The 23,484-nt window shown below is 34.8% G+C and overlaps 1 protein-coding gene across 6 annotated transcripts in view; it reads left to right on the forward strand.

Moving 5' to 3' along the window:
- The window catches only part of mapk10.L (mitogen-activated protein kinase 10 L homeolog), a 142,878-nt gene extending 120,280 nt beyond the window's left edge, over positions 1-22,598 (forward strand). For 2 of the 6 annotated variants that reach the window (NM_001355482.1, NM_001355483.1), the window contains exons 11-14: positions 2,248-2,304; positions 6,139-6,202; positions 12,644-12,721; positions 21,899-22,598. In NM_001355482.1, coding sequence (NP_001342411.1) covers positions 2,248-2,304; positions 6,139-6,202; positions 12,644-12,721; positions 21,899-22,041 — 342 coding nt within the window. In that variant the 3' untranslated portion in view covers positions 22,042-22,598. Of the gene's footprint in view, positions 1-2,247; positions 2,305-6,138; positions 6,203-12,643; positions 12,722-21,893 lie in introns of all 6 variants that reach the window. The other 4 variants (XM_018253341.2, XM_041585104.1, NM_001355484.1 and 1 more) reach the window with 3 other exon arrangements.
- Positions 22,599-23,484: the final 886 nt, after the last annotated feature.

The raw sequence follows: 23,484 nt of genomic DNA on the forward strand, positions 1-23,484 counted from the left end.
CTTAAATAAGTATTTGGACTTCTGGAACACTAGGGTTTAAGATGGACTCACACCTGCTTTTACTTTGGGCTTTCACATCAGATATCCCATTCTGTGTTTCACTGACATAAGATTTAACTGCATAAAGTGATTTTCTCTCCTTCCATTGTTTAATGTAATGCATATGATAAATTTGTTTTCTTTTTCCTGGCTGCTAAAACTTACAGTTTACTGCATCCACGTTCTCAGTTACCTCATATAACCACTGCCAATTAGCAAGGAATTTGCTTTCTACAGTGGACATTAACACCAGCACTCTGGGTTAAAGGTGCAGACTTTATCCATCTGATTATGTACCCTACTCTGGGCATCCTGTGCTTGCTGTAATTGATCTGGTATCACAGCAGTGATTCTATAAGAAATAGTAGATATTGGTTTGCTTTGAAGACTTGAAGCGTGTCTATAGAAGAGAGAATGCGCTGATAGTGTAATAGAGTTAGGATACAAAAATCAGTGCGATACACTAAGGCTACTCACACTCGGTTAATTAGCTTTTAGACAGTGAAACATGGGCGGGATCCTCCTCGGGATTAAACCTGTCAGGCAAAAACTGTATATAGTGAAGTACAGTGAAATCCTGTGATCTAGCCCATAATTCGGCTGTACTCACAGGATTGAAGATTTAAAGTCGCATGTCACAATAGTCTTTGTTTCGCCTGTTTTTCTCTGCAGGTCACGCCTGCAGGATATTGCCTTCCTGGGTAGGGTTTCCACCTCGTGGTTCCCAGTTACAAAATGGTTCCAGTCTCCAGGCGTTTCCAAATTTGTTAGATGCTGGTTCCGTGGGAGCAGTTTTTTAATATAACACCTGATTTTTTGAATCAGCCAAACTACTCTTAGTTAACATAAATGAATCTCTCTTTATTGTGTAAAAAGAAGCCCAACACGTTTCATATACTATGTACTTCATCAGAGGAAATGAGTGCAATGTGTTGAATTATGCTTTTGGTAAGAAGTAACCTCCCATTACTAAGTTTCCTTTGCAATGTCAAGGAGGCCCTGTGGCTGTCTCCCCATATGCCAATTGAAATGGAAGAGGCCTTCATTATTTTCCTTTAATGTTCTTAAACTGGCAATAAATGGCAAACATCAAGTAGCAAGGAGTTCCAGTCTTTTCCGTCTTTTTCAGGAACTTATTTACTCCCTAAAGTTAAGATATATCAGTGTTTGTCCTTATTATTTTTTTAGCAACTTATGAAATCACAAGAGATTTGCATCTAAGGCTGAGAAAAACTGTGTATATGCACTAAGAGGCAAAACTAAAGTGAAGCCAATTGCATCATCCTTTCAGCCTGATTGGGAACTAAAAATAGTTTTTTGCTTAACTTCAAAGTCTGATATGCAGCCACTAACATAACTAATTAAAGCCTTGTTTGTGATTCACATTATGCATTATCTTCTGTAGCCCACCCGTCAGAAATAGTTGATGTCTGCAGAGCATGGGCATACAAAAGAGAGGGAACATATAAATGAACAAAATCTTTTTACATCTTGTTTTATTAGTAGTTTAGTTTTAGTGCATAATTTGCAAAAATGGGATTTAAGTACAAGGTTATGGTCAAAAAATTTCCAAGCCACCATACCTGTTGCTCCATGTATTTCTTAATAGATACAGTCATCTATAAACACTAAGCTTAAACACACACAACGAAGCTACCCTTATATTTTACTACTTTTTTTCCAACCATATACCATATTAGTCTGAAAATGCAACATGGCACTAACGAAGCATTTCAGCCCGTATGTATCTTATTCAATATCATGCGATTCTGTATCATCTGAAATTGGGCAAATATTTTATATGTTTCATATAAACTGCGCTTTACATGCAAGTTCACAGCAAGAGATGGTGATCATTCATAAATGAAAGACAAACATACCAGCACAGCAGAGCAAGTACAAAGTGGGAAATATACATGCTTTGCTGAGCCGGTTGTTCATATGTGAAAAGGGTGCAAATCCCTTCCTATACCAGGCACCCTGCAGATTTGAATTGAGAGGTTTGGGGTACTGGTGCTTTATTTGTGCTGATCAGAAATCTTGTTGCACTGGTCTTCTCATCTTTTATTAATTTTTTTATTTCTATAATTATTTGAGCTTAACATTAAAAATCAATGCAACTTTTGTTTTGATTCTTGGATTAAAAAAAAAAAAAAAAATGTTATTTGATACATGTGCCATACCCATTCTCCTTATTTTTATCCTCAGGACCCTCTGAGGGATAGATGGAATGGACAGCCAGTCAAAACAAAGAATAATGAAAAGGTTGTTAAAAATTTACATTTGTTAATGTAAAAGCAAAAATGCATTTATGAAATGTTAAATCATAGACTACTTAGCACCCTGGTGTTTATTTGCATAGGCTATCCACTATTAGCTAAAAATCTGTTTAATTAAGCATAGATAAACCGAGTTATACTGAAAAGAGGATGAAAGAGGAACTGAACTTGGACATAACATACAGTTAGATATACAAGGCAAGAAACTGAAGTCTATAGTATGTGCTTAGCAGTAGAAAACATTTTTTCCTTGTTTATAATTCAAATTTTATTTTGTCAACTGTAGTTTCTTATTAATTAAACTAAACCGAATTCTGGCCTCAGCCCCAAGCCATGCAATCTATAGAGCAGTACAACTGGAATTGTCAGAATTATATAGCCAGTAGCTCATCCACCTTGGTTGCATTGAGTATATCAATAAAACATTCTATTGGAAGGTAACCTAATGAAGGTTATATGTACCCTGCACTCAAGCATTGTGCTGAATAGTGTTCCAAACATGTCTTTGTTTTAAGATACTGTAGCTGACATTGACACTGAAAACTATATATATATTATATATATATATATATATATATATATATATATATATAACCAAAAACAACCCTTCAATATGTCCATAATACCAGTTATGCTGTAACATGAACATTAATACTGTTAACATTTGTACTGTTTTAAGAAAAAAAATATAATATATCTGAGACTACAAATATTTTATGAACTACCGTTTATAATGTACAGTATATTAGTACAGGGATAATCTTCCATTAGTTGTTGAAAATGTTTTGTATTACATTAACACTGAGCTGTAGTGACAAGCTAAATTTTTTGCTGAGAAAAATGATGCAATGGGTGAAAAAATGTTGTCAAAAAATTTGTTGAGCATCAAAAAAATTTGGTTGCCCGTAGAAAAAATCCTGCCAAATAAAACAAAAGTATTTTCAAATAAATTTCTTGTTTCTTATAAATAGTTCATAACTTTCAGAAGTGCAAATCAAGTGAACATTATAGGGTATCCTAGTGTTACTGACCTTTTCAAGGAGATCCACCATGCTTGCAATTGCACTTTCTCTTCTTGGATAAGTACTATCGTCTTAGTATATAGCTATCTTCATTTATATACTACACACATTAAAATCTTGATTCACCCAAAAGCCTTAATTTTTGTAAAGTAAGGGGAACATTTTGTGAATACTGTCTGATAACAATTACTTGCATTATTAATTTTGCATTTAAGCATATTCATGCTGTTGTCGGTAGCTTAGAATGTAGATTTCTTTTAGAATGATAGCCTTATTTGCAATAGTGATTAATATAGTTGCATATTCAGTTGAACATTAAAGGAAAATGTTATCTTATATCTCCCTTAAGCTAATTATCCTTTAGACAGTGGTAAATTATGCAAGTTATGGAAGGTTGGAAAATTACATATTAGTTAGTCCTCTGCAGTTTGTTTATTAGATGTTATATCAGCATGCTCATAGATCTACCTCTTACATAATCCTGACTGCTCAATGCAATTTTCTCTAGTATTGGAGCACTAAGGAGGCAAAATTTCCTGCATGGAATGCTTGTGCCAGTGAAAATAGTTGATGCAGGTTGAGCTCTGAATCTTCTGCTAGATTCAAAATTCAGCACAAGGTGCAAAGTTATGCACTGCAGGGCACTTTGACTGAAGCACCTTTTACTGAAGCTACACCTTTTACACTTGACCATTTTTAAGTAACCCCCTTAATTTCTGAATGTCAAGAAAGCTATGATGTGCAGTGACCAGCCTTTGTTGCTCACTATGAATAAAGATTGAAGTTCAAGTCCTTGTAGACCATTTTATTGTGTAAACAGTTGACTGCAATATACAGGGCAAGGTGAAAAATATTAAGTTCAAAAAACCCTGCTCCAGCATTAATAAATGCAGCCATATTTACATAATTCATTTTTTGTTTAGCTGTGCTTAGTTTGAAAATGCTCTTCTTAGCAGCAGCAACCTTATTAAACATAAATGCACGATCGGTTTGTTTGTACTGTAGATGGTTGGATTTGCCCCAGACACGGCACAAGAATAGGTGCCATGTGAAGATGTGGAGAAATATTTTCTGCACATAATAAACCATATTCACTGTTTTTACTGCCTATGTAGAAATAAAAAAAGGTAAAATACAGTTATACTTGGAAATGTTATGCACGGGAACTTTAGCATTCAGGGCTAAATAAAATAAAAAAAGTATTTATGCTTTTATCTATTGATTAAAAAAAACTTACACTGTCTTTCATTTAAAGGTTCTGTATTGCTGTTTCTAGTCCTACTGATCTGCCCTAAATGTGTTAAAATGGAAATTACCATGAGCCTAAACTCATGCAGCACTATTCATAAAATCAAATAAACAATTTTCATGTGCTCAGCTACAGAAGGTATATTGAATATAAAACTTTACTGAAACATTTTAAAAATTATGTACCATCATAAATAAAATAACCTTAGATGTTTCAAACATTTCACCAGAGGTGTCTGAAATGAGTAAGGTTATTTTGCTTACAGATATCATACAATAAATTTATGATGGCACATCTCTCAGAGGAACCTTGTTCTTATCTAAAAAAAAAAAAAAGAAACTGTGTAAGTACTCTGCCGTTTATATTTTAATATCTATAATATATAATAGCCTCAAACCTTTTATTGAACCTTTGCTATACTATGTAAAAACACAAATATGGGGAAAAGTAATGTTCTTTAAACAGATAAGGCCAACAGAAGTCCATCAAAGGATGCACAACAAATAAAGTGCTGTATATGTAGTTTTTTGCTGTTGTAGCTCAGAGATACAATAGCCCAATAACAGCAAAAGCCCCCCCTTCAAAGCTGTCCCCTCTATCTTGTTATCTTTTTTTCATGGTTGGTCCTATCCATGGTGTAAGTTGTGCCTTACATCATGCTCAAGTGCTAATCAGCACTTTCTGCATATAGGTCACCGAGGGGAACTAACAAAGTCATCTTGAGAATATAACACATCAGGGCAGATTTACTAAGCTCGAGTAAAGAATTCGAATGTATTTTTTTGGGTACTTCGACCATCAAATTGGTCAAATTCGATCAAATTCGACCGAATCGAATGATTCAAACGATTCAAAGTAAAAATCGTGACTATTTGACCATGTGATAGTCAAAGTACTGTCTCTAAGTACTGTACTTCGCCACTTTAAACCTACAGAGCTGTAATGTTAGCCTATGTGGACCTTCCCCAGCACTTTTCTAAGCTTTTTTTGATCGAATAAAAATCGTTCGATCGATCGCTTAAAATCGTTTGAACGATTTTTATTCGATCATTCGATCAAAGTATTTGCGGTAGATCCTTAGAATTCAGTATTCGAATTCGAAGGATTTAACTTCAAGGGTCGAATTCAAGGGTTTTTTTAAATCTTCCCCATCATGTCACTACTTTAAAGACATCTTTTATATCAGATGCCTCATGTGGGACTTTTATTTTCTGTTACTCCTGAGTACTTTTTGTAAACTGTATTGCAGCATGTTAACACACATACATTAAAATATATAAGTATACTTTATTATGTACATTTATGCACATTGTTTTTAAAATAATTTAGTTTTATATCTTCTAAAATGTATGTAAAAAAAAACTAGTTTGAATACCTTGCCAGCAGTGGAAGTTATGAGCAACAAATAACCAATAAATACATTTGCAGATTCAAGTAGTTAAAATTAAATAACATTAAAATTACTTTTCTCTTGATTTATTGTACATTGTGCTTTAGCGATTACTTTTGTTGTACATTTGTCTCATGCATGTTTCTCTGTATTTCACAGCCTCCCCCTCAAATCTATGACAAACAACTGGATGAAAGAGAACATACCATTGAAGAATGGAAAGGTAATGTTAAACCACATCATTTATTTCTTAATAAGTGACCAATTAAAGTATTTATATTAAAGGCTTTTTACATCTTTTGCTTTCAACCATTTTTTTGTGATGCTCTACTCACTGTTTGAGATGTTTCATTCACTGATCACCTGACTGGAAAGTGGAAATAATTCAGGTTCTACCTGTTACAGTAAGAAGAGTGGGGATTAATTAAACAGTTTGTGTGTGACTAGGTTTCTGGGTGATCACAGTGCCTCATATGCACCAGAGGGTAGTAAAACTGTGTTTACATATGGTCTTATGTGATTTATATTTATAGAGTCCTGTAATGTTCAGTGTTATAGTTTCTCTTTAAATATTACATAAAGTATTTGTTATGCATTTTAAACTTGGGGCACTGTGTTTAGATCTTCCTCTCTCATTACAATGCTGCCTGTCGCTAGTGCTGAGTGAATGAGAAACCACTGAATGGCTCTGAAGGGTTAACATGCCTACGTGCCGACCCTTGTAGGCCTCTGTACTTGTTTTTCTGTACGACCCTGTACTGTCTCTTCTTAGACAACCTTGCATAAGTATCATCATGTACTTGCCTCAGACAAAATATCTTAGCTAACGCGAATGCACATATTTGTCTCCCTTCTCCATCCTGAATGCTATACCTATTACAGACATATACTATGCTAATAACTATGCTGATACGTCACTATATTGGGACGTCTTTACTTATAACCTATATAAGCCTATGTTTGACCTTCAATAAACGGAACTTGTTATTCTGATCCACTCATTGGTGTTTCTTTGTGCAAGTTCCCCGGATCCGGAATACTAGGCATTGTTGGTCAGACGAAATCCAAAGGTTCCAGTAGCAGTCGGTTCGTTGTCCCCTTCAGGCTCTTGGGGCATAAGTAAATAACCATTACTGACTTCTACACAGCCATGGGCAATAGTAAAAACAATACAGAATAATATATTTCTGACAGTTTTTGCAGGTATAGATATGGCCCAATGCTATATTATTCATGTTCAAATGAGACAAAAGCCAAAAAAGAGCAGTATGTTCATATGCACGTGTTTATTTATATAGTACTTCTTGTGTATGTTGTAAATTACATTAAAATGGAAGATTATAAATACAATAATACACATAATTATTATATATAATAATTTACAGATATTAATATTTGCTTATCGATGTTTGGGCAAAAGAGTACTGAAAAAATTTGTGTTTCAGTAAACTGTTGCTCTGACTTGCTGCCAGATGACAAAACTAGTGTTTTTTTTAGATTACAAGCTAAAAGTGTTTTTTTTTTAACATGAGCAGGTTTGTGACAAAAATAAAAGCCTAATAGGATACTTTTTTGCCACCTAAAACCTGGCAAGCTTTTTCTTTTTGTCAAAAACCCTCCTTGAGGAAAAAACACTTCAGAAACTTACTTTCAGTACTCTTTTGCCCAAACACAGATGGACAATATTAATAAACCACTATAGCAGATTAGAAAAAGGAAGGCCCTGCCCTGAGAGCTTGCATTCTAAATTGGTGGGTAACTTAGACACAAACAGAGGCATAAAAATAGCTCCTATTATAAGTCACAGAGAAATTCTATTAGCATATAAAGGCAAGAGACTAAAACACAGGTTTTCAAATTATATCACTAAGCACTGATTATAACCAATGGCATCCTTATGCACCATTCATAGGATACTATTTATAGGATATTTTTGACTCTCTTGTATTATATACTAAATATATACCAAAGATAAGAATATAGAAACTAATCATTAGTTACAAATGTATAAATTTACAACAGTTTACAGAGTTGACGCCCCCGAGCTGCTTTAGAAAAACAAAAGGTAAAAAATGTAGTTTAAAGGACCAGTAACATAAAAAAATTTATTTTTCAAAAATTTGTTTCTACATAACAAAAAAAAACCACCTTCAGAAAAGGCGACAGGGCGATGATCCATCGTGCGATGCTCGATTTCTCCTCCCTGCCTTCTATAGGAGATAGCCAGGGAGAAGAAATCGAGCACCACACGATGGATCGTCGCCCTGCCTTTTCTGTAGAGGAACGCAAGCGGAGTATCGGTAAGCTATTCCTAAATAAAGAATTTGCGAATTTAAAGTTAAATGTGTCTTTGTGGTTTTTTTTGTTATTTCCAAATATGGATGGGCGAATTTTTTCGCCTTGTTTCACTGACGCCCATAGACTTGTATGGTGACGCGCATCAAAAGAATTTCTCCACGCGACAAAATTTTTTTGACGCCCATAGACTTTAATGGGCATCTGTGACATTTCGCCGGCGGCGAATTTTTGGCGAAACAAAATGGGTGAAATTCGCCCATCCCTATTTCCAATCAAATTTTTATGCTACTGGTCCTTTAAACTTCAATATTATGAAAACAGTCACACACAAATAGAAAATAGGAAGCAATTAAAAAATACGTTATTTTTGGTAACATCTGAAACCAACTGAACTGAAAAAAGTTTTATATGACAGGTTCTTTCTATGAGAATATAAGGGTAAGAGACTGAAAGACAGGTTTCAGAGTTACGTCAAATCATATCACTAAGCACCGATTCTCCTCACTGAGCAGTTTGTATCATACATATATTATAATCTTCTTTAACGTTACGTTCATCTAAATATCTCTATCCAAAGGTTTTCCACACACCCACAGTGCTATCCTTGATAATTTATTTCGCATGGCTTTCCATAAACACAAACTTTTTTATTTCCTGTCTCTCCTAAAAAGGGTGAAACATCTGAATTCACAGCCCAGTTACATGTTTCATACTACCAGGTTTCAGTAATACCTATTATAATTTTCTGTATATGCAATTAATTCTAACTCTTCCATTTTGCCTGACAAGCTTTGTGCATTTGTACACAGAGAGTCAAATATTTTCATTATTTATTGAAAACTAAAGCCTAACTAAAAAAGTAGGCTAGAAATATTGTACATTTTGTTTTGGGCTTCTGTACCAGCCTAAGGAAACCATAGCTCTTTAGCAGTGAAGATTTGTGCCTCCAAATATTCCATAGTAACTCCCCATCTACTTTTCTGCTGATTGACTGCACATGCTCTTTGCTGCTGTCAGTTACTGAGCTAAGGGATGACTCAAAATATACAGTACACATAGAATACATATGTCGTTATATAAGGCTGATTAGTTATTAATACAGATAATTACTACATGGCAGCACAGAAACCAGTGAAATTAGTATCAGAATTTAATAATTAGCCTTGTAGCATCAGCTTATATTACAGGCAAACCTAATTTTCAGCTTGATAATTAGCAAAAAACCCTAAGCTTAGCTTCTCAACAGCAGCACAGAGCCCACTGAGCATGTGAGTGTTGCAGACACTTTCCAAAATGGTGATCCCCAGAGACGGGTTTGAAATCCTGGATCATTTCTGCTATTGAGAAGCTCAAATTTTAGGCTGATGCAATAAGGTCATTTTATAAAATATGGCATTTTAGCCATATTCATCTTTAGGGTTTAGTTCTCCTTTAAAGAGTTAAATCTATAGTTACTGTTACACAAATCTCTTTGTAACAGTGGGTTCTCCTTATCAGGTATACTATGTGCCCCCCTCATTCCTTCCCCAAGACCCCATTCTAATTCTACAATCCAATGTACAATAGCTTCCTCATAACTCACCCCTCCACTTGCTGGCCTGTAGCACATTGGCCCCCTTCCTTTAAGATACAATCCATCACAGATAAAAAGATTGTACCCCCCAAGGAAGGTAAAATCAGCCTAGTGCTCTAGGAACTGAAATCTTTCTTTTCTACACTAAGGGGCAGTGTGAAATTGGAGCTCAACACAGAAAAACTAACCCTGTTTCTTTTAATTTCTTTGGGATTTTTAGAAGTATATTTTCAAATGGTGAACTTTTTCACCTCTAAAAATCCCATAAGAATGTATAGAAAGTGGGCTAGTTTGTGACGTGGTGACCAGTCGCTCTCTTATCCGGCGCTCTTAGCAAACCTTCTCTCACATCACCAGGGGTATTGTAGTAACCAATTACAAGCAATAAATGCCAGGTTCCACCCTTTTCTAAGATGAATTTAGGAACTTCTCTTTATTGATCAAGCACAGCTGATGCTTGCAACACACAATCTTGCCCAATGTCTCTTTACCAGAATTAGGAGTCCCAGTTCACAAGGTCCCACTGGCTAAGCCCCTCTCTGAATCAGGGATGCTGTACACCTTAACAGACTTTCAGCACCAGGTTCTATGTTGCCTTGAGGTACTAGGCCTTGTCTACCCTAGTCCCCTCTCATCTGTGTCCCCAATCTGGGGGAGATACTGCCAGGACACTAATCCTTTTCTCTTTCCTTATTGGAACTCAGCTTCTTGGTTACACAACCTACACTGTCACTGGCTACCACAAGCTCCACCAAACTATCCTAATTAATTAACTAACTAACTAACTAACTAACTAACTAACCTAAGTAATGATTCTCCCTAGTGTGTCTCTGAAGTGGGAGGTCTTGGGCTCTCCAGTGTCATACCTCTTATCTTCATATCAACCAAAGAGAAATTATCTCCTGATCTCTCCCTTATTTAACTTCCCCTGGTGTTATTCCCCTTAATCAACATTGCCACCTGGTGACCAATTAGAAATAACCATATTTACATAATAGTGATGTATAAGTCAGAAAAAACTGGCACCAATTATATAACCCACACCCGACCAGCAAAATGTTGACATTGTAGGAACTTCACATAACTTGTACCCGCATCATCTGGTTCTGTACACTACTTCTATGCCTGCCTCTGGTCAAAAGACATGGAATTTTTTGGAGCAGTCTTGGTGTATACTTTCCCAGTTTGAACCCTAACCCGCCTTGGTTGGAGAAATTTCAACCTGAACCCACCAAACCAGGAGTCAACTTGCAGGTAACCGCAAGTTTTGGATTAATTCATATATCACTATTAGATAGCAAATTATATTTCTCCTTACAAGTTTTTCTGTGATATGCTCTAATTTCACACTTTGATAAATCTGCCCTCAGGATTCTAGTCACGTATTTAGATCCCTAAGCTCCCTCTATTTTTCTAAAGTTTAAAAATCTCAAAAAATCTTTCCTTAACCCCATATCTGTGAAGTATACTATTAATTCTGTCATTAGTACTAATAAGTACTAAGGCAGCTAAATCATGCCCAGCCCCACCCAATAACCTGTCTACCTAAAAAAATAACGTGCCTTACCCTGGCACCAGGGAAAATTGTTTAGTTTAAATGATCTGTAAAACAGATCACCCTACAATTTCTCTAGTGAATGCAATCTTTTTAGGACTGCTCCTGCTGTTTTCATCACCACTACTAGAGAGGCTGGTCTCCTGGCTGTCAGGAAGATTTGCTCCATTTAGAACTGATGGCTCCCATCATTCTCACACATTCTGACAAATCATTTGGGATATGCAAACCCCAAATCAGCCTCTTGCAGTGGTGTAACTATAGAGGAAGCAGACCTTTTTGGTTGTTAGGGGTCCCAGGGAAATTGGGGCCTGGACAGCAGGTTTTGCTTCCACTATAGCGTTCGAACGTGGTGGGTTGTGGGCAGAAGCTGGGCCCTCCGAAAGTTTTTCTGGTGGGGGGGGGCACCACATGCACTTGTTAAGCCCCTGGCCTATTGATTCCTTTTTCCAATATTAGGCTTTCATATTATTACCCAGTTGGCTTGTTTTATCATCCTGCTGCTGTTCTCCTCCCCAATACTATTTCACCTGGATAGGTCTTGCTCAATATTGTCAGCCAACCACAGTATTGCAATTTGCTGCTTCAGAACCACCTCCGTTGGCCTCTGGTACAGTGATCCTCTTTATGGGTAAAAAGGTCCCCTGCTATTTGTCTATAATGTTCTTTAATGTACTTGTAAAGTATAATCATGTCCCCTCGCCCCGAATTAGAGAGCTTGGTATCTACAAAAAACCCAAGATCCTCCTCATTTAAGGAAACTCCCAACACACTGCCATTTAGTGTATAACTTGCATTTATATTATTTTTGCCAAAGTGCATAACCTTGCATTTATCAACATTGAACTTCATTTTCCAGTTTGTTGCCCAGTTTCCCAACTTAGACAAATCACTCTGCAAAGTGGCAACATCCTGCATGGAACCTATTGTTCTGCACAATTTAGTATCATCTGCAAAAATAGAAACAGTACTTTCAATGCCTATCTCCAGGTCATTAATAAACAAGTTGAAAAGCAAGGGACCTAGTACAGAGCCCTGCGGTACTCCACTAACAACACTGGTCCAATTAGAAAATGTTCCATTTACCACCACTCTTTGTAGATCTCTAACTCGAGTGCCAATTTGCTCACACTCACCACAGACCATTGAATGTCAGGCAAATTGATGGAACCTATGATACTGTATGTCATTTAATGTGGTCCTGTCCATGTTTAAAGTAATCTTTTCCTCTTTCATAGAACTAATCTATAAGGAAGTGATGAACTTTGAAGAAAAGACTAAAAATGGTGTAGTAAAAGGACAGCCCTCTCCTTCAGGTATTCTTTGTTAATAGCCGTATGTTGACTGCTATCATGTAAACGTTACATTATTGTCTAAAGTATTCCTCAAATATAAATCATTTTTCAGAGCATTCAGCAAAATTACTAGACTGACCAGAATCAATGCATTGTTGTGTCTTACTAATGAGGTAGAAGTTCTTAGCAGCAGCAAGATTGAATGGCTGTTGAATCCTGAGAGATAACTACTGTATCTCAATTTCTTTACATGTACAACTACTACTGACATTGTTCAGGCATTGTTTTAGGCAGTAGCAATGTATGCTTGGTAAAAAATGTTCCCCTTAAAATGTATAGTGCAGTGGATTGCACAATAACTCCACGTTACTCTACAGAGCCTCCTCTTTATTTTTATTCTTCTGTTTATTCTCTACAAATGACCTTCTATAACATTATTTTGCACTTGCTCCTTATACCCCTTTCCAGTCTCCTATCTATTTCCTTTTCTATACTGTACCTTCTTTCACTTTTATTTCCCTCCCTTCATGATTCCAGTAATATGTAGCAATTCTTGCCACAGACAAATCCTAACAATATATTTAATTATGAAAACATTAGAAGTGAATCCTCATTAAAGTGCTTGTGTTACAAATCTATCTCTAGCTCCTCCTCTGCACACAGGTTCAGCAGCACTGTCTGGCTCTCCTAACTCCCCAATGCTAATTTTATACTGAGAGAAATAATCTGTGCAGTCATATTAGATGCTAACAAGAGTTAACAATAGTCAATAAATTATCCCTTATGTATTTAATAACAGGTTGAAGGGGCATTCTCTACATATAACAATGAAGTAATTTTTATCTTGTAATATTGTGTACAGGGTCATGTGGCAGTCCCAATGTTTTTATTACTAATAGCAGGTACAGAATTAAAAATCATTAGTTTGACAGAATGTGGTAGCAGATATATATGCTTTTTATTACTAAACCATTAAAGCTATATTGGTTTCTAATCATACAAATATGCACACTAATATAAAAACCTTTCACACCTGCTTTACAAAACTAGGAGCAGAGTTCCTGTATTTCTATTTTAAATATATTTTGTATTATTTAAGGAATGAAAAAAACTTAAGGGGTTGTTAGCCTTTAAATTAACTTTTAGTATGACGTAGAGAGGGAAATTCTAAGACAATTTGCAGTTGGTTTTTATTTTTTATTTGGGATTTTTTAGCTATTTTGCTTTTTATTCAGCAGCTCTCCAGTTAGCAATTTCAGCAATCTGGCGGCTAGGGTACAAATTACCCTAGCAACCATGCATTGATTTGAATTAGAGACTTGATGAATAGGGATGGGGAAAGATGAGTAATAACAAGTTGTACAATTCGATTTGTACAATTCGAATTCAAATGAAAACGGCCTATTCACCCGGAAAAAAAATATGATTTTTTTAATACATTTTTTTATATAAAATCTTTTTTATTCAAAATTTGACCCTTGATAAATCTGCCTCTTGAGTGCAGATTTACTAAGCTCGAGTGAATAGTTCAAATGCAAAAATATTCGAATTTCGAAGTATTCTTTTTGGGTACTTCGACCATCGAATTGGTCAAATTCGATCAAATTTGATCGAATCGAATGATTCGAAGTAAAAATTGTTCGACTATTTGATAATCGAAGTACTGTCTCTTTAAAAAAAACTTTGATTTCATACTTCACCACATTAAAGCTAGCGAAGTACAATGTTAGCCTATGGGGACCTTCCAGAGCACTTTTCAAATTTTTTTTTTGATCGAATAAAAATCATTCGATCGATCGCTTAAAATCGTTCTAATCGTTTGATTCAAAGGATTTTATTGTTTGATCGAACGATTTCCGCTTCAATTCTTCAAATTCAAAGGATTTCACTTCGAGGGTTGAATTTAAAGTTTTTTTAACCCTTGAAATTCGACCCTTGATAAATCTGCCCCTACTGTACTTTGTTTTAACATGTACATGCATACTAATTCTTTAATTAGCAATTATAACATGCTCTCTTGACTTTATAATGAATTTTTAAAGAGCCCATTGAGACTATGTTGAAATGAGTGCCCCATTTTCCACGAATAGTCAATTCCCCACTGATCCTAATATTTATTATTAAAACATTATAGTTATTCAATGCTCCGTTTTTAGATTTATGAATTCCCTTTCTCCTAGCAATTTGTGCATTTTATAGATCTCATGTCTCTGGTATGAAAAAAGTCAGTGCTTTCATTTCAGAAGTAATTTGCAAATACATTATTAGAGTGCATTTAAAAAAATAACACATTTATTGATTGAGACTGTGACTTTGAATTGATTATTCTAAAAGCATTCATTATTGTGTGTTAAGGTATATGTAAAACTTGACAAAGTCAGAAACAGGCATTTTCTACCCATTTTCTTACTAACACCTGTCTGAACTTTTAAAAGGGCTGTTCACCTGTAAGTTAACTTTTAATATGTTATAGAATGGCTAAATCTAAGCAACTTTTCAAGTGGTCTTAATGTTTTGCTTTTTTATAGTTTTTGAATTATTTGCTTTTCTTTTTTCTGACTCTTTCCAATTTTCAAATACGGATGGATAGGATAGGAATGCTCTGTAAGGTTAAATATTTATAGTTATAGCTTTTTATAGTTATTTTTTATTCATCTTTCTATTCAGGCCCTCTCCTATTCAATCTTATTCAAATCAATGCATGGTTGCTGGATTATTTTGGGCCCTAGTAACCAGATTGGTGAAATTGCAAACTGGAGAGCTGCTGAATAAAAAGATATATATATATATATATATATATATATATATATATATATATATATATATATATATATATATATATATATATATATATATATATAACAAATAAAAAAAACAACTGCAAATTGTCTCAAAATATCACACTCTACATCATTAGTTATCTTGAAACTATATACTATATAAGCTATAGTACCTTATTATAGCTAAAAATGCACACCTAGTGGAAAAATAAAGGGAATAATGTAAGCCCATTTGACATTATATTTTAAAGGAAAACTATACCACCAAAATGAATACTTAAACAACAGTTTATATCATATTAAGTCACATATTGAAATATCTTAGCAAACTGGAATATATATATTTAAGTAAATATTGTCCTTTTACATCTCTTGCCTTAAACCATCATTTTGTGACGGTCTGTGTGCTGCCTCAGAGATCACCTGACCAGAAATACTGCAACACTAAGGGGCAGATTTATCAAGGGTCGAATTTCGAAGTAAGAAAAACTTCGAAATTCGACCATCAAATTGAAATACTTTGACTTCGAATATCGAAGTCGAAGTATTTTTCACCGAATTTGACCATCGAACGATCGAAGTAAAATCGAACGATTCAAACTATTTTAGCGTACGGTCGAACGATTTTACTTCGATGTGTGAAGGCTTAGAAAATGGTTGTAGAAGGTCCCCATAGGCTAACATAGCACTCCGGCAGGTTTAATTTGGCAAAGTATTGAAGTCAAAGTTTTTTTAAAGAGCCAGTACTTCTTTTATCGAATGGTCGAATATTCAAACGATTTTACTTCGAATAGAAGTTGAAGTAAATTTGAAGTCGTAGTATCCTATAAAATTACTTTGAATTTCAAATTTTTTAACTTCGAAAATTCCCTCGAATTCACTTCGACCCTTGATAAATCTGCCCCAAACTGTAACAGGAAGAAGTGTTGAATCAAAAGACAGAACTCTGTCTGTGATATGGTTCATGTGACCTAAGAATTAAAGTTTGTTTGTTTTGTTTGTGTGCACAGTGAATCGTACCATCCCAGAAGATGGCCCATATTATATTTAAAATGACAATTTTCTATTTATGATTACCCAATGGCACATCCTACTAGAAAGCCATATTATTATGAACAAACTTTAATTCTTAGGTCACATTTGGTTTATTAACATGAAGCAGGGTTTTACATATGCAATACAGATGCAATATCTTTTTATAGAGACCTACATTGTTTGGGTGGTATAGTTTTCCTTTAAACATGTTGTGCCTTGTTTTTATCAGTCTCATTTCTTTGAACTATGTTTAGCAAGTTATGTCACTGATTATAACTGATGACCAGTAGCGTAACTAGAGGGGGGCGGGCCCTGGTGCGTGACGCGCAGTCGGCTCCCCCCTCCGTACCGCCCACATTTTCAGTGGCGCACGGGCTGCCGGGGGGCCCTGAGGGGTGCGGGCTCTGGCCCGCTCACACCCCCTGCTCCCCTGGTAGTTCTGCCACTGCTGATGACACCATTAAGAACTTTAGTAAGGTTATAGTTAACAGATTATTATTACACGATATACAGGTAGGGACCTGTTATCCAGACTGCTTGAGACCTGGGATAATGGATCTTTCCATAATTTGGATCCTTATACCTTAGTATACAGTAAAATCATGTAAACATTAAATAAACCCAACAGGCTGGTTTTGCTTTCAATAAGGATTAATTATATTTTAGTTTGGATTATGTACAATGTCTCTATGGCAGACAGCCTTTCCATAATACAGAGCTTTCTGAATAATAGATCCCATACTTGTATTGGCAAATACAACAACATATTTTACTGTGCATATTGTATCTATTTCTAGCTATAGTATATCTAGCAGCTGTTAGAATATGTGAGATTATTACAGTGCTTCCATAAGGCAGCAATTACATATTCAGGTTTAAAAGTGCTAAGTCTGAAGTAAGTATATTCATTTGTGGAAACATTGACTGAATAAGAATGGACATTTCTTTCCAGAATTTTTCTAATTGTGGGCAGGACCACCACATATGAAAAGTATCAGCATTCTGCCCACATCCTCTCCAACAGTTATTGGAAATATAAGACAAAATTTTTAATTGAAGTGGAGTTAAATACCATCTTAAAATAAGTTTTCTACTGATTTCCACATAATTAATACATTTCATTGCTCTACTAGGCCACTTCAATGCTGCTTCCCATTTTTCGAGTGAATAATCCTTACTTAAATCAGTTTCACATTTAAATAGAGGATTAAATAGAGGATACACTTTGTCCTTAATAAATGCTTTATTCATTAATTTATAGCTAAAGCCCTTAAAACATTATTAACCGTAAAACTTTTTAATATAGCATTTTCTATATCTAATCTAGTTTTTGGGTATCATTTTTCCAACAATCCTTACTTCCATATTAGGCACATTCATACCACCCTAAAGGATAGGTCTGTACATATCTTCTTTCTTTTTTCTAGGTCTTTGCCTTTCCATATTAGGTTCTGAAAAATGTCTTGTAGGTTTCTCTTGGGATCTTTAAAGGAATTGTTCTCATTAGATATAATATTTTCGTTAACAACATAAATTTAGCTATATTTATTCTTGTTATTCCCGAAAATTCAGTTTGATTGTAAAATTTAGCTTCAACTTTCAGACTGTTGAGAAGTTTATTATAGTTTATCTCCACCATATGTCCAACTGAATAAGTAAATTGTATTCCTAAATAAGTAATTTCATTTTTGCACCATTTATATGGAAATAAATTTTGAAGATTTTTCACCAATTTCTCTTTAAGTCCCATATTCAGTATCACAAATTTTCCTTAATTTACTTTGTCATATGATATTTGAGAATATATATTAATTCTATATTAATTTGGATAGCCTGTAAGGTCTTTTCAGGGTTTGCAATAATAAGTAATACATTGTCCGCAAAGAGACTGATTTTATGGGGACATGTGCCTACAGTACTTGAATTCCTAAGATATTGTCATCCTCTTTTATTGCAGCCATAACTAAGGCAAAAAATAATGGTGAAAGGGGGCATCCTTGCCGTGTTCCATTTTTTATTTTAAATTCCTTTGATAAAAATCCTGAGATTAATACCCTTGCCTATGGATTAGAGTAAAGCGCCATGATAGCATTCAAAATATAACCTTGGAATCCTTGGAATTTTTGTAATAACTTATACAGGTATCCCCAGTGTATCCAGTTAAATGCCTTTTCAGCATCTAAGGACAAGAGGATTGAAGGCACCGACCAGGTTTCAACTAATTCAATTACGTTTTTAATATGTCTTCTAGCATCTGGCGCTTGTCTCCCTTTAGTTAAACCAACTTGGTCATTCTGAACTAATTGGGGGATAATATTAACTAATCTAAATGCTAATATTTTAGCAAAACGTTTTGCATCAGAATTTAACAATGAAATAAGTCTGAAATTACCTGGTCTATCAGGATCCTTTCCAGGTTTGGGTATTGCAACTACTGTATAATATATTGGGTATTGCAACTATAACTATAATTGCTTGTAAGAATTCTGCCGGAAAGCTTGTTTGTATAGCAGCCTGGTTAAATGCTCTAGTTAAGAATGGTGCTAGAGTTTTAGCAAAGGTTTTGTAATATTCATTTACCAATCCATCTGGTCCTTGTGATTTATGGGGTTTTAGACTTCTAATTGCTGACACTAACCTCTATTTGTTGAATGGGATTGTTAAGGTTTTCGAATTGATCATGTGTTATCTTGGGAAGATCAGGGGGCCGATTCATGAAGCTCGAGTGAAGGATTCGAATTAAAAAAACTTCGAATTTCGAAGTGTTTTTTGGGCTACTTCGACCATCGAATGGGTTACTTCGACCTTCGACTACGACTACGACTACGAATCGAAGGATTCGAACTAAAAATCGTTCGACTATTCGACCATTCGATAGTCGAAGTACTGCCTCTTTAAAAAAAACTTCGACCCCCTACTTCGGCAGCTAAAAGCTACCGAAGTCAATTTTAGCCTATTGGGAAGGTCCCCATAGGCTTGGCTAAGTTTTTTTGATCGAAGGATATTCCTTCGATCGTTGGATTAAAATCCTTCGAATCGTTCGATTCGAAGGATTTAATCGTTCGATCGAAGGAATAATCCTTCGATCGTTCGATCGTAGGATTTGCGCTAAATCCTTCGACTTCGATATTCGAAGTCGAAGGGTTTTAGTTCCTAGTCGAATATCGAGGGTTAATTAACCCTCGATATTCGACCCTTCATACATCTGCCCCTAAGTTTGGCTAAAAATGCATCAATGTTCTCTTGTATTGGTTGGGTTATTTCTTTACTGTCTTTTCATTTATATAATTTTGAGTAATATGAAGCAAACAAGTCTGCTATTACTTTAGGATTCATATCTTTTTCATTCTATTAGGAACAGTATGCAACTTACACAACAATATAAAGCTCACCACACATGGGCCAATAAAAGCTGCTGACTCACTTTCCCCAGACCGAGTCAACAGTTATTAGCCTGTGTATAGGGCCTGCTGATGGGTATTCTAGATCTATATCTAGCTAAAAATTGTCCAGATATAAATTGAGAACATTTAAAAATCCCATCAGACTATGATTGCATTGGCTCGTTGATGAGGTCCTCTTCCAATGGATCTCCATAGGCCCTGTGCTTGATCCAAACATCATCTCAAATAGGCCCAGCACGTGGGTGGCTAAATCAGGCCAAGATCTGCAAGTTTTACTAACTCACCAAAAGAGTGGATTTGCCTGTGTATAGATTGCTCAATTTTAACTAAATAAAATCTCACTATCTTGAATATCTTTCCTAGGAAAAAGGTCATCTGTGTTTGCAAAATTTGCCCCTTTTGTGCATAATAATAAATGCACATCTAGAGGCCTATTTATTATGCTGTGTAACATAAATTGTGATGTTTTTTCAACATTTATTCGCCGTTTAAATGCTGGATTTGACAACATTGCCACTTCACATTGTGTAATCCATTAGAAAGTTGAAAGGTGAAAATTCAAACGGCAAGTCTGTTCTTACAGAAGTCTCTCTTGGAAAAGCCATGTAAAAAGCCACAGTGTATGATTGACATATTTTCCCATAGTATTTTCAGGTAGCTGCTTACAGTTATGCCAGACTTGTTTGAAGAGGTATCCGGTCGCCAAAAATCTATGAAAAGCTTGATATGTATGCCAATTTTACACAGCATAATAAATAGGCCCCATACTATGTGGTAGTATACACACAGTTTAACTATTTATTTAAGCCAATATGTCACAAGTGTTTAGTTTTCAAGTATTATGTAAAACGTATTAGTGGATGTGTATTATGAGAAGAAAACATGGAAAGGTTACTGCATTGACCAAAGTTCAGTTTGGTTTGTAAATGCTACAATATATTTGATATTGGTTGATTTTATGTACAGTTCACATTACAATCTACTAAATTTGTTTTTCTTCTAGTTGCAAATTTAAAGGGGTTGTAAAGGAAAAAATAAAATCCCATTTTTACTTTACTGAAAACGAAATCTATCCCCAGTATACTTCAATTAAAAAATCTGTACTGACTTGCTCTGACTGCAGTAGATACAAATCTCTACACGTTTGCCAGCTGCACTACAGGGAAACATACAGAGCAGCCTGAGTTCTGCACGTCTGAGAAGGATGGTGGGGGGAGGGGTATTTGGGTTTTATTCACATAGAAATTGGCTAAGACAGAAAAAAGCTAAGACAGAAAAAACAAAAAAAAACCTGCACAGTGCTTCCCTGCTATTCGAAAGTACGATCATTTCCTTGCAGAGCAGCTAGGTATTGTCCAAAGTTAGCCAATAAACCATTGTGGCTCTGCTTGCCAAGATCTATAATTTTTCTGGAAAGCCTACCAATGGAAAGCTGTCAAGTCAAAGGGCAAAATTCTATGTTTTTAAGGAAACCAAGCAAGAGATTTTTTTCTAACAGTTCAAGCTATTGCACTTGACATTTCTTGTCTTGTGCTTTAACAATATTAAGATAATGAGTTTTATTATTACTAAGACATGTTTCAGAGTTAAAGACTGGCAGATTTTTCCAAGAAGGATTCCAAGAAGTTCAGTCCAATTTTCCCCTCAGTCAGGAAAGTTTTGAACACAATGACACATTTATCATATCATATGTATAATGCAACACATCATAGTCCTGTAATGTGCCTCAAAAACATTTTGCTGAATATTATGATGTTATTGGAAGTGTAAAGTAAACAAAATATACAGTTATAACTAAGGGGGGTCAACTGTATTACAAAGAATTCAATATCAATATCGTTTTATACAAATTATGTATAGTGTATATAATGCAAAGGATATTGCATTATATACATAAAGCACAATTTATTTTGCATTTCATGTTTAAGTCTTTAAATTACTAAGGTTCAATTGCTTTGCCGTTCATTTTCTTAGCACAGGTGCAGCAGTGAATAGCAGTGAGAGTCTCCCTCCGTCCTCATCAGTCAATGATATCTCCTCCATGTCCACTGACCAAACACTAGCATCCGACACGGACAGCAGTCTGGAAGCTTCTGCAGGACCCCTCGGTTGTTGCAGGTGACTAGCCGCCTGCCTGCGAAACCCTACCTTCTTCAGAAGATGATGTCACTGAAATAAGAACCAATATGTCTAAATAATGGCAAAAAAAAAAATAAGAAAGAAAAAAGTAAAAAGCTCAAATTTCCCTTCAAGCTTGCTTTTCTTAAAAAAAAAAAAGTTATGTCATGCAGCTAAGCTAAAATATATCAAACTAATAATTGCTCTGCTTTGGTCTTTTGATAATGCTTAGTGCAAGGGGATAAGGATTATTTCATAAATCTCTTTCCATACAATGTAAATGTAATGGCTGACAAACCAGCATCTTGATTTTCTTGTTTTATCATGTTAAACCTATTGACCATTTTTACAGTGGGTGTATGCGGATGTGTTTGCAGTTGTATGTATGTGCTCTATGTTTTCTTTTATGTTTGTTTGATTATCTGATTATCTGTTATCTTTCATCTCAAAAAGATGGGTGTAGATAATAACAAAAACACATGTACATCAGGTGTATACATGCAAGCATATATGTATATTATTAAAAAAATACAACTGTACAGTAGATTATACATAGAGTAGTATATATATATATAATATATATATATATATATATATATATATATATATATATATATATATATATATATATATATATATATATATATATATATACACACACATATATATAGAAATGAAAGGCCTGTTTTGTGCTTCATGAATACTGCTGTAATATTTTGCTAGTAGATTAGTTGTTAGGTTAATTTGTCAAATTGTGAAAATGAAAAACTTTGTGTTCAGAAAGTAGCAAGAGTGTCAAATCATGAAGCCTCTTTAGCTGAAGCATGATGACTGGATTTTATGCAGATTTTGTGCAAAACACAAACGCTCTGAACTGTTTTTCAAAGCAACATCTGTGTAATAGCTATTTATTTTTTTACATGCACAATATTTTTTATTTGAGACCTGATGTGCTCAATTGAATCAGTTGAAATGGAGCAATCTTATGTAAATCTTATTTTTTATTTTTCCCACCTAAGAAGGACAAGGTTTAATTGTAGATGGTTGAAAATTGCATTGTGGGTATAGGCTGCCTATACAATTTTGTGAGATGAATATAATTTTTTTCAAATATGCCTACTATTAAAATAGATACTTGTAGAGAAGTACTTAAATAGACACATGTAGAGAGGTACTTAACGTCATTACTTATAAGCTTATACTAGATATTTGTTTAATGTTTCATTATTTGTTTTATTCAAATAAAATACAAGCTGAATTAGGCTAGAGAAGAAAAAAAGACATTTGTTGGTGAGCTTTCGGTGTCCATGTTGCAACACTGGATAAGTTAGTGTAAAAATGAAAATAATATCTACACAGTTTTTTGAATTACCAGCAACATACCATACATCAGGGAAGAAATTATTTTTAACACTTTTTGCCTTATTTCTTTTTATGTTCAGGAGAA

Source organism: Xenopus laevis, chromosome 1L, assembly GCF_017654675.1.
Source record: "Xenopus laevis strain J_2021 chromosome 1L, Xenopus_laevis_v10.1, whole genome shotgun sequence".
In the NCBI taxonomy this organism is placed as follows: domain Eukaryota; kingdom Metazoa; phylum Chordata; class Amphibia; order Anura; family Pipidae; genus Xenopus; species Xenopus laevis.